The 12122-nt window shown below is 46.8% G+C and overlaps 1 protein-coding gene across 2 annotated transcripts in view; it reads left to right on the forward strand.

Moving 5' to 3' along the window:
* Positions 1–12122, forward strand: part of PDCD11 (programmed cell death 11) — a gene marked incomplete at both ends in the record, with an annotated part of 41791 nt that overhangs the window by 9333 nt on the left and 20336 nt on the right. For both annotated transcript variants that reach the window (XM_080694505.1, XM_080694506.1), the window contains 9 exons: positions 2302–2409; positions 4073–4279; positions 6050–6174; positions 6396–6456; positions 7309–7455; positions 7789–8040; positions 8836–8976; positions 9384–9578; positions 10262–10432. In XM_080694505.1, the coding sequence (XP_080550631.1) occupies positions 2302–2409; positions 4073–4279; positions 6050–6174; positions 6396–6456; positions 7309–7455; positions 7789–8040; positions 8836–8976; positions 9384–9578; positions 10262–10432 (1407 nt within the window). The remainder of the gene's footprint in view (positions 1–2301; positions 2410–4072; positions 4280–6049; positions 6175–6395; positions 6457–7308; positions 7456–7788; positions 8041–8835; positions 8977–9383; positions 9579–10261; positions 10433–12122) is intronic.

Below are 12122 nucleotides of genomic sequence, written 5' to 3' on the forward strand. Positions count from 1 at the left end.
ATGGGAGAGTTTCTCAACTTTAACTACCAGTTCCTTATTAAAATAATTTTTGTTTTGGTTGCCATATTGTAAGTGGGTGCTGAAAGACTAACAGATCTGTGTCCGCGGGGACTTGTTGGCCAGTTGACTTCTCTAGGAGTGAGCACATTTTCTTTGGTCAACCTCCAGATGTTATTTTTATTTATTTTATTTTATTTTTGCAGGTCTGGGGATGGAACCCAGAGGCATTTGGCCTCCGAGCTACACCCCCTGCCCTATTTTTTATTCTTTATTTTGAAACAGGGTCTCACTGAGTTGCAGAGGGCCTCACTAAGTAGCTGAGGCTGTCCGTGAACCACGATCCTTAGGTCTCAGCCTCCCGAATGCTGGAATGATAAGTGCACCACCATGCCGGCTCTGTTTTTTTTTGTTGTTGTGGTTTTTTTGGTTTTTTTTTTTTTTTTTTTTTGATGGAACTGGGGATGGAACCCAGGGGCCTTCTACCTCCCGACTACACTCCCAGACCTATTTTATATTTTATTTGGAAACAGGGTCTCTTAAACCATCAGAGGCTGGCTTCAAACCTGCGTGATCCTCCTGTCTCAGCCTCCCAAGCACAGGGATTACAAGCGTGCGCCACCACGCCTGGCTTCCATATGTTATTGTTAGAGGTCTTCTCTGATGTCTTAGATTTCTCATGGCTGCATCTAGCAGGTTCTGTGCAGGAGGTATAGGCTTGGCTTCTTGAGAGCAAGGTGGGAGGAAGGGGTTAATGTCTTCATATCTAAGTGACATTGGGAACTTTTCTGTATCCACATTTTTAAGATTTATACTCTCTTTGATTTATACTCTTACTTGATTCTGATAGTTTTCCAGAAAATACATTTCTTATTTTCTGGGGAGGTCAGAGAGGAATGGAACCTCCAGATGAGGCGGAGAGCTAGGGATCCGATTTAGTTCCCTAATTTCAGTTCCTTTCTCGCTGATGTGTATATGTGGGGGGGTTGGGGGTGGCATTCTACCTCCGAGCTACACCTCCAGCCCTATTTTTTATTCTTTATTTTGAAACAGGGTCTCACCGAGTTGCAAAGGGCCTCACTAAGTAGCTGAGGCTGGCCGCAAACCGCGATCCTCCTGTCTCAGCCTCCTAGATGCTGGGATGACAAACGTGCTCTGCCACATCCAGCTAACCTCACTGATCCTTTGAGAAACTTTGTCACCATAGCTTTTGAGGGGCTCTATAGGATGAGTAACTTTGCTCATAGTCAGTTTCTCCCTTTCGTAAGCATTTGGATTCTATCTTCTTGGTCTGGTCTGGACAAATATCCAGAGTAGCTCCGTTTATCTAAGTTGTAAGGCTGGCAATTCTCTAAGGATACTTGTGTAAAGCTCCTTGCATCCCACTGAGAAATTCTAGCAGGTCAGAGGGCTGGAGTCTACTCATAGGCTGGAAGGGAAGTGACCTTACTAATAAACAGCCAAAGCCGGGCACGGCGGTGCACACGTATAATCCCAGCATTTGGGAGGCGGAGACAGGAGGATCGTGGTTCGTGGACAGCTTTAGCTACTTAGTGAGGCCCTTTGCAACAAGACCCTGTTTCCAAATAAAGAATAAAAAATAGAACTGGGGGTGTAGCTCAGAGGTAGAATGCCCCTGAGTTCAATCCCTAGTACTGCAAAAATAAGTAAGTAAATAAATAAATACAAATAGCCAGTGCTTGGGGTTGTCCTGCCACTTTTTTTTCCTCCTTGGTGGTACTGAGGTACCTCTGAGCTACACCCTCAGCCTATTTTTTATTTATTATTATTTAATTTATTTTTTGTGGTACTGGGGGTAGAACCCAGGGGCTTTTCTACCTCTGGGCTATACTCCCAGACCTATTTTATACTTTACTTGGAAACAGGATCTCACTAAGGTGCTGAGAGCCTCACTAAGTAGCTGAGGCTGGCTTTGAACCTGTGCGATCCTCCTGTTTTAGCCTCCCAAGCTCTGGGATTACAAGCGTGCACCACCACACCTGGCTCTTTATTCTTTATTTTGAAACAAGTTCTCACTAAGTTCCAGAGGGCCTCACTAAGTAGCTGAGGCTGTCCATGAACCGTGATCCTCCTGTCTCAACCCTGGGATTACAATAATGAATGGGCCACTACACCAGGCCCTGCCACTTAATTCTATAGGGAGAAAGTCTGAAAAGGGTCAGCCGGGAGAGTAGGTACAGTGTTTGTGGATAAAGTGGCAGTGAGTGTTGGCTATGTATAGTGCCTCACGTTTCTGTTCCTTCAGGAAAACAAACTTCCTAACTTGTTCTGTTTTTTTTCTAGGTGACTCAGTTTGGCCTCACACTAAACTTCCTCACATTCTTCACGGGCCTGGTGGACTTTATGCACCTGGATCCCAAGAAAGCTGGGACGTATTTCTCAAACCAAGCAGTAAGAACATTGTACTTCTCTTAATTCCAGCTGTGTCTCAGTCCCTGACAGTCTCAGGCAAGACCCTCAGACTGCACTGTACAGATGTGTAGAGAGGAGGTGGGGGAACCGATAACAGTGTTTTGGAAAGAGCACCAGAAACGACCAGGGGTTGGACTGAGATTAGAGCCGGCACTGGTGTAGAAGGCATATTTTAGTTTTTAATTTCATGTTCCACATAATTTTGGTTGGGGGGTTAGGAAATCTTTTGTTTTTATAACTTAACATGTTTTGGTAATATAATATGTTTAAATAGAAAAAGATGGTTTTAAAAAGTTCTGTGATGTCTAGGCATGGTGGTGCACGCTTGTAATTCCTGCCCTCAGGAGGCAGAGACAGGAGGATTACACAGGTTCAAAGCCAGCCTCGCTGGCTTAAGAGACTCTGTTTCCAAATAAAATATTAAAAAATAGGTCTGGGAGTGTAGCCGAGAGGTAGAAGGGTTCCATCCCCAGTATCACCAAAAGAAAGAAAAAAAAGGAAGGAAGGAAGGAAGGAAGGAAGGAAGGATAGAAGTAGGGCTGGGGGTGTAGCTTGGAGGTAGAATGCTTTTGGGTTCCATCCCTAGTACCGCAAAAACAACAAAACAATTTTTCTAAAAAGTTCTGTGAGGGCTGGGGTGTAGCTAAGTGGTAGAGAGTTGGCCTAGCATGCTCAAGGCCCTGGGTTCAATTCCCAGCATGGCAAAAAGAAAAAAATTATTTCCTATGAGTAGAATAGATTAGATTTGAGAAAAAAATGAAGAAAGGTGTGTCTGTTTTTCCCCCCCTCCACCTAGTAATAATTGGGCTAATATTTTGCTCAGCCTCTCTGTAATAATGTTTTTCTTCCTGTAGTCATATTCGTGTATAGAGTTGAGATTTGACATTGTGATTAGATCAGGGTTCCCCCCAGTACTGGGGAATTGAACTTCTGGCCTCAGGCATGCTAGACAAGCACTCTACCACTGGACTGCATCCCCAGCCCTTTTTATTTTACTTTGAGACAGTCTTGCTAAGTTGCCGAGGCTGGCCTGGAACTTGTGATCCTCCAGCCTCATCTTCCTGAGCAGCTGGGGTCACGGGTTTGCCACTTGCTCTGTCCAGATGAGGCTTTTTGTGCATTTCAGTTGAGCCTTTGCTGTACTGACACCCACACAGGCTTTTCTTGTGTGTGCATTAGTTTCTTGGTATTGAGAGAACCCCTGGTATATGTTTTCTCTGGCCGTGAGTAATCACTGATTTAATCATATGCAGGCTCACGAGGGCATTTTATTTAACTTTTCCACATGCTACTTGATTACACAAGCTGATATTAGTACTGACTAAATTTTTTTTTTTTTTTTTTTTTTTGTAGTACTGGGGATGGAACCCTTCTACCTCCAGGCTACACTCCCAGACCTATTTCATATTTTTTTTATTTGGAAACAGGGTCTCTTAAGCCAGTGAGGCTGGCTTCGAACCCGCGCAATCCTCCTGTCTCCACCTCCCAAGCGCAGGGATTACAAGCGTGCGCCACCACGCCCGGCCTGGCTAAATATTTTAATCTTTACATTCTTGATCAGCATGTAGAGTCTTGGCCAGAGGTCTGCTTTAGTGTAACTTCTCTGCCGTCTCTTCTTCATCCTGACCTTTCTTTTATCTAGGTAAGAGCCTGCATCCTGTGTGTTCATCCTCGGACCAGAGCTGTGCGCCTGAGTCTGCGCCCCATTTTCCTGCAGCCCGGGCGCCCCCTCACCCGACTGTCTTGCCCCCACCTAGGAGGCGTGCTGAATGATGTTCCCGTCCAGGGATTTTTCAACAAAGCCGGGGCCACTTTCCGGCTGAAGGATGGGGCTCTGGCCTATGCAAGGGTAAGGAAGCTTTTTTGATTGTTCAGGAATTTCATTACTGGAAGGAATTTTGGGACACCTGAGTTCTTTGCTATTTCCTTTGTCCCTCAGTATTAGTTTCTTATCTTTTATCATTTTGGTACTGGGGATTGAACTTAGAGGCATTCTACCTCTGAGTTACACTCCCAGCCTTATTTTATTTTTGAAACAGGGTTCAGTTAGGTTGATGAGTCTCACTACTTGCTGAGGCTGTCCTTGAAGCTGTGATCTTCCTTTCTCAGCCTCCCAGGTACTGAGATTACAAATGTGCACTACCACGTCTGGTTTTAGTTTCTTATTTTTAGGTATTCCCAAGCATGAAAGACTCTTAATAGCAAGTATACCATCCGTTTATTATATTAGGCTTTTTTAGTCATTTTTTATATCTGGCTAATGGTAAGAACAAGAATAAGATGGAGGTAGGATTTTTTTTTTTTTTTTTTTTTTTTTTTTTTTGGTGGTACTGGGGTTCCTGGAAGCCCTCCTTCCTCCGGGCTACACTCCCAGACCTATTTTATATTTTTGAAACAGGGTATCTTACGCCAGCACGGCTGGCTTCGAACCTGCGCGATCCTCCTGTCTCCGCCTCCCAAGTGCGGGGATTACAAGCGTGCGCCACCACGCCCGGCCGGAGGTAGGATTTAGATTCGGTTTTAGCAGAGTTTTTCTTACAGGACTAGACTGAATTTCTTAGAACTAGACAGTGATTTTTTTTTTTTTTTTTTTTTTTTTTTTCAGTAGAACCCAGGGGCATTCTTCCTTCAAGCTACACTCCAACCTTTTTTTTTCTCTGTTTTGGAACAGGGTCTCAGTAAGTAGCTGAGGCTGGCCACGAACTTTGGATCCTCCTATCTCAGCCTCCCAAGTATGGGGATTACAAGCGTGCATCTCCATGCTCAGAGGTAGTGAATATTTTGAACCTTTGGACCATATGATCAGTACCTCACTATTCATCTCTGCTGTTACAGCATCAAGTAGCCACAGATAGTAGCCAGTGGATGCTCAATGCTGTGTTTCAGTAAAACTTATTTGTAAAAATGGATATAGGCAAGCTGGGTGTGGTGGCGCACGCTTGTAATCCCCGCGCTTGAGAGGCGGAGACAGGAGGATCGCACAGGTTCAAAGGCAGGCTCACTGGCTTAAAGGACCCTGTTTCAAAATAAAAATATAAAATAGGTCTGGGAGTGTAGCCTGGAGGTAGGAGGATTCCATCCCCAGTACCACCAAAAAATAAAATAAAATATGATAAAATAAATAAAGAATAAAAAATAGGGCTGGGGGTGTAGCTCAGAGGTAGAATGCCCCTAGGTTTCATCTCCAGTACAGGAAAAAAAAATGGATATAGGCAGCTGGGTGTGGTGGTTCATACCTATAATCCCAGTCCTTGGGAGGCTGAGTTGGGAAAATCACGGGTTCATGGCTAGCCTCCACAATTTATTGAGACCTTGTTTCAAAATGAAGGAATAAAATAGGGCTGGAGGTGTAACTCAGAGGTAGACTGCTCTTGGGTTCTATCCTTAATACCAATAAATAAATTTATAGTAGCTCATGAGTACAGTTTATTGACCAATGATGTAGACTCTTCTCTTGCTTTCTTGAGATTCTATAATGGTAGAGTGAGAAGAATTATTTGGAACAAAGTATTGTTTTTATGGTACATGATAAACATACTGTCATCCCAGTGTGCTTTGAAGTCTGATTGGCTCTGGCCTGTTGCCTCTGGCTTATCCTCATTCACTTGGTACTTTGCAGCTCAGCCATCTCTCAGATTCTAAGAAAGTCTTCAATCCTGAAGCCTTCAAGCCAGGGAACACTCACAAGTGTAGAATTATTGACTACAGCCAAATGGATGAACTGGCATTGCTGTCTTTGCGGACGTAAGCCTGCCCTTAGCCTATGGGGTGGGGGGGCACTCACGCGTGCATGCTATTAACATACGTGTGTGTGCACGCACAGAAGTCCTCCTGTGTGTACACTTTCAGTTTCTCATGGCTTTGCTGGGTGAGGGTTTTTTCTTCTGAGCATGATTGTGATAGTGCTGAATTTTAGGCAACCTCTGCCCAAGTTTATTTAATTTTGCATTTTCCTTTTGTTCTAGATCTGTTATTGAAGCTCAGTACCTTAGATATAATGACATCAAAATTGGGGAAGTGGTAAAGGTAAGTCCTCAAGCATGCAGCTACTCTGCCACCATCAGGCATTCTTTAGTTCACAGGTTAGCCGTCAGCTATCAGTCCTCTTATAACACATGCGAAATCCTGTTCCTTGCCTCTGCCTGCTAAGTGGAATTTCTGTTCTTTAGGTTAACTTGTAATTAATGTCAAGGTAATGTCGTAACTAGCATCGACTCCGCAGAGGCAGTAGGTCATAGTCCTAGGGTTTGGGATTTGGTGGTGGTTAGAAGAGCAGTTGGAAGGTAGTTTTGTGATAATTGAGCTCCCTGAGATATTGGTGAGAAGCTGTTCCAGGTGCCTCTCTTCCAACCATATAGCTCCAATCGAGTAGCTCTCCTTTCTAGGTTGAGTTTGTTCCTTTTTGGGGGAGGAGATGGAACCCAGGGGCATTCTACCTCCAAGCTACACCCCAGCCCTATTTTTTATTCTTTTTTTTTTTTTGAAACAGGGTCTCACTGAGTTGCAAATGGCCTAAGTAGCTGAGGCTGTCCACGAACTGCCATCCTCCTGTCTCAGACTCTCAAATGCTGGGATTACAAACGTGTGCCACCACGCCCAGCCCTGAGTTTGTTCTTTAGGAGATAGATACAGTTCCCTCCTTTAGGCAGTGTACTTGCAGGGCAGACAGGAAGAACTTGCTCGACTTGAAAGATGTTAAGGCCTTTATGGCAAACTTGATTAAATCCACATTTGGTGAGTGTGTGTTTTCTTACCCATGTGAGATCTGAAATAACTTTCATGGTTAGGCCAGAAAGTGGGCTTCAAAAGAGGCTTCGTAAGAGATGGAGAGAAGATCACTCAGGAGGCATCATGGCATCTTTTCTTTGGACTCCCTAGGGCACCGTGCTGACCATAAAGCCATTTGGGATACTGGTGAAGATGGGTGAGCAAATGAGGGGCCTGGTACCTTCCATGCACTTGGCTGATGTCCTGATGAAGAATCCAGAGAAGAAGTACCACGTTGGGGATGAGGTCAAGTGCCGGGTGAGCCTCTTGAGGGTGTTTTGTTTTTTTTTTTTTTTGTTTTGTTTTTTTTGTTTTGGCTAGATGGGAAGAGAGCAGGCCTCAGTTACAGTTGTTGAGGGTGTATCTCAGTCATTTATGGGAGGAAGTACATTCGAAAAAGATGTTAATGTGCTTTAGATGACCATCCTGCAGGAAGCAGGAAAGATCCACGGCTGAGATTATTAGATGAAAAAGCAATAGCAGGTTCTCGGGGAATGGCCCATGGCCTTTGGGTTCAGGCGTTGCTGACACCGGCTCAGTGGGTCTCTCCATAGCAGGGAACTTGCTAATGGCCGGTTTCCTTCCCCCTAGGTTTTGGTTTGTGACCCTGAAGCCAAGAAACTGATAATGACCCTGAAGAAAACCCTGGTCATGTCCAAACTACCTATCATTGCCTGCTATGATGACGCCAAGCCCGGTCTGCAGACGCACGGTGTCATCGTCAGAGTCAGGGACTACGGCTGCATTGTGAAGTTCTACAACGATGTGCAGGGACTAGTGCCCAAGCACGAGCTCAGTGCCCAGTATATCCCCGACCCGGAGACGGTCTTTTACCCTGGCCAGGTAACCCTTGCCCTGAACACACCTTCCTACTCTTGACCCCTTGAACAAGGTGCCAGGGCCTAGTAAGCAGGAGAGTGTTTGAAGAACGAGGTCTAGCGCACAGGCGGACCTTTTGCACAGTGACCTTGCGGGCCTGAGCTGGGTTAATGGAGGAGAAGGCAAAGGAGGAAAACCCTCCCTGGCAAACTAATGGACCCAGGGCCACAACCGAAGACATCAGCTACCACCTATTGTGAGCCTGTGTCCCTCATAACAGAAATTTTCCAAGGCCACTGTCCCCATGGGGGCAGTACTCTAAAACTAGTGAGTTTGAGTCTGTTTAGGAAAAATGATTTTTTCCATTTATTTATTTATTTATTTATTTATTTTGTATGTGTGTGTGTGTGTGGTACTGGGGGTGGAGCCCAGGGCCTTTTCTACCTCCGGGCTATACTCCGAGACCTATTTTATATTTTATTTGGAAACAGGGTCTCACTAAGTTGCTGAGAGCCTCACTCAGTAGCTGAGGCTGACTTCGAACCTGTGCGATCCTCCTGTCTTAGCCTCCCAAGCACGGGGATGGGGATTACAAGCATGTACCACCATGCCCGGCGAAAAATGATTTTTTAAAAACTGGGGTTGTACAAAAATTATTCAGAGGGGTGGCTTATGGGAAATCTGTGTAGTCTCTGTACATTTCTTCTTTTCACTGCCAGTTTTGGTGGATCTTCTGGGGCCTTTGCAGCGCTCTTGGAGGGCACCATGCCATGCGGCCTACTGCTGCAGCAGGTAGCCAGGCATGTGGTTTCTCCCTAGGTGGTAAAGGTTGCGGTGCTGAACTGTGAGCCATCCAAAGAGAAGATGCTCTTGTCCTTCAAGCTGTTGGGTAATCCAGAGCCAGAGAACAAGGGCATGGGACACGGTCATAAGAAAGGAAGAGTCGTTAACGTCGGGCAGGTACCTGGACTTTTCCAGACAAGTTATTCTGCCTTACAAAGTGACAGAACAGGGTGCCACTGACCGCAGGGTACCGGAGCCCGGGAGGGAGAAGGGCGAGGTAGCTCCGTGAGATGCAGAGCCCCGAGGGGTTCTTGAGAGAGGACCCCATACACATTCGCCGTCAGGAAAGGGAAGTTCTGTTGTGTGGCTTTTCAGAGAGTGCTGCTGCCCTTTTCCTCTCTGGTCCCTGGGGCCAGCCTGCAGTTCTCCCTTCCCCTGGGACTCAGAGGAGGGCCTGGCGAGGAGTGATGGGAGCCCCTAGCTGAGTCCTGGCATGGGTGGGGTCTGGGGGAAGCCTCCGCTTTGCCTGATCAGACGAGGTTGTTGTCTGTTCAGCAGATTGTGTCTTTCTGTTCCCTGAGCAGTTGGTGGATGTGAAAGTTTTAGAGAAGACCAAAGATGGACTGCAGGTGGCTGTCCTGCCCCACAACATCCCCGCTTTCCTCCCCACACCTCATCTGTCAGACCACGTAGCCAATGGCCCGCTACTGTATCACTGGCTCCAGGCAGGCGACACCCTTCACCGAGTTCTGTGTCTGAGCCAAAGTGAGAGCCAGGTTGTATCCTTGACTGTTACCTGCAGCCGCGGGGGGCCCATGGGCAATGGCGAGGGGCTGGGGGATCTGGGCCGAGCTCTGCTCTTAGTTGGAAACCCCATGGGAAAATTTCCCCTTGGGTTTAACATTTAATAAGGTAGCTACTTTTCTCCCCCTTTCCTCCCTATTCCTCTCTTCCTTGGGGAGATAGGGCTCAGAAATAGACCCTTTGGTGTTTGTGTGGCTGCACTGAAAGTAAACACTGCCTTTGCTCACCAAGTGTAAAGTGAGGTCTCTTTAGAGAGGCAGAAGAGGGTTCACTGGTGTCGGGACAGGGCCATCAGAGAATTGAGCGATGGCTGACCCAGCTGCAAGACCACGGAGATGAGCCATCCCTTTTTTGGTCTCCAATAGTAGTCTGGAGATGAGTTAATCAGGAAAGGACTCAAACTGATTCTCAAATGGTAGTGTGCATCAGAAGCCCTGGGAGGTCTCGCTGAAACAGATGGCGGGCCCGTGCTGGGCTGCTAAGTGCGGGGTTGGTGGTACCTGAGAGATTGGCTTCTCCTAAGCTCTGGGTGCTACTGCTGCTGCTGGTGGTGGTGGTCTGACTTGTGATAGCAGAGAGTGTAGCGTGAAAGAAGGAAATGGGTCAATGGACATGTCATCTGCCCTTTCTGGAACATTCCTTGATGAACTGCTACCAGCTCCTTTGCAGGAAGCCAGCCTTGGTCTCCACAGTTGAAGGTGGTCAGGATCCCAAGAACTTCTCAGAAATCCACCCTGGAATGCTGCTCATTGGTTTTGTGAAGAGCATCAAAGACTATGGTGTGTTCGTCCAGTTTCCCTCGGGTCTTAGTGGACTGGCCCCGAAAGCTGTAAGTTCACCTCCATGCACAGAGGCCTTTGAGGAGACCCCAGGCTCATGGAACCCGAGGGAGGGGGAGGAAGCAGGTTCCTTGACTTTTTGCAGGAGCCGAAGGGCATTGCTTAAGGGGTGTGTGCTGTAGGCCCTGGTGGAGGGGCAGTGGAGCCAAGATCCAGGCCGTGCCTCCCGCTCGTCGCAGGAGTGGCCTCCTGGACAAAGAGGACCTGGTCTCGCACACAGCAGCACTGGGTGGTACGCAGTGGCCCCGAAGGCTCTAGTCTCCAGCGTGAAGAGGACTGAACTGTGTTTAGGGTTGGCATGTTTGGACTTGGGAGTGGATTTTCCTGAGCAACCCGGTATAGGTTTTACAGCCTTCTGGGGTTTTGAGGTGTTACGGCACCAGAATATCCTGGGCATTACTATTCCCTTCCCTGTGCCATTGGAACTGTAAACTTTTTTCTTTTTTTCTTTTTTTTCTTTTTTGTGGTACTGGGGGTGGAAACCCAGGGGTTTTTGTACCTCTGGGCTATACTCCCAGACCTATTTTATACTTTATTTGGAAACAGGGCCTCATTAAGTTGCTGAGAGCCTCACTAAGTAGCTGAGGCTGGCTTTGAACCTGAGCAACCCAATATAGCTTTTACACCCTTCTGGGGTTTTGAGGTATTAAGCACCTCCTGTCACAGCCTCCCAAGCGCTGGGATTACAAGCATGCACCACCACACCCGGCTGAACTGTAAACTTTTCAGACATAAAAAGGTCCAAACAGTGGATGTACTTGGAGCCCCTTCATGCCTGTTGAGTAAACTGGGACCCAGAAAGGGCTGGAGCCTTAGACCAGATTCAGTGTTAGACAATACCATGCAAATATCACAGAGCTTATTCCTGCCACAAATCATTCATGAGGGTTTCTTCTCTTCCATCAGTCTGGTTCCCTGATTTTTATTTTTTATTTTTTTGTACTGGGGATGGAACCCAGAGGCATTCTGCCTCCACGCTACACCCCCAGCCCTATTTTTTATTCTTTTTTTTCCCCCCCTTTTTTTTTTTGGTGGTACTGAGGATGGAACCCTTCTACCTCTGGGCTACACTTCCAGACCTATTTTATATTTTTTATTTGGAAACAGGGTCTCTTAAGCCAGTGAGGCTGGCTTCGAACCTGCTCGATTCTTCTGTCTCTGCCTCCCAAGCATGGAGATTACAACTGTGCGCCGCCACGCTCTGCTTTTATTCTTTATTTTGAAACAGGATCTCACTGAGTTGCACCTCACTAAGTAGCTGAGGCTGTCTGCAAACCCCAATCCTCCTGTCTCAACTTCCCAAATGCTAGGATTACAAGCGTGCACCACCACGCCCAACCTCCCTAATATTTAGCCAGATAAAACATCATTATATTTTTGGCCAGAAGAGTTTTTAAATAGGAACATGAGGGAAGACACCAGGAACATGCATAGAGAGGAGCAGAGAGTTGCCATTGGGTGTTAGGGACAGGGACAACTGCGGCCCCTCTGGCCTTCCAGTAATATGCTTTCTCTGTTGGTGTCCTCTCTGCAGGCTGGGTTGGGCAACCAAGTCCTCTCCTACAATTTTATGGGAAGAAAGTAGAGTTGTGTTCAGACACAGCTGGGGCAAACTCCCCAGGTCCACTTACGTTTCCCCTGTGCCCCATTTTGGACACACTAAGTGTGTTGTCTTAGTGG

This window comes from Muscardinus avellanarius (assembly GCF_963383645.1).
Source record: "Muscardinus avellanarius genome assembly, chromosome: 4".
Taxonomy (NCBI): domain Eukaryota; kingdom Metazoa; phylum Chordata; class Mammalia; order Rodentia; family Gliridae; genus Muscardinus; species Muscardinus avellanarius.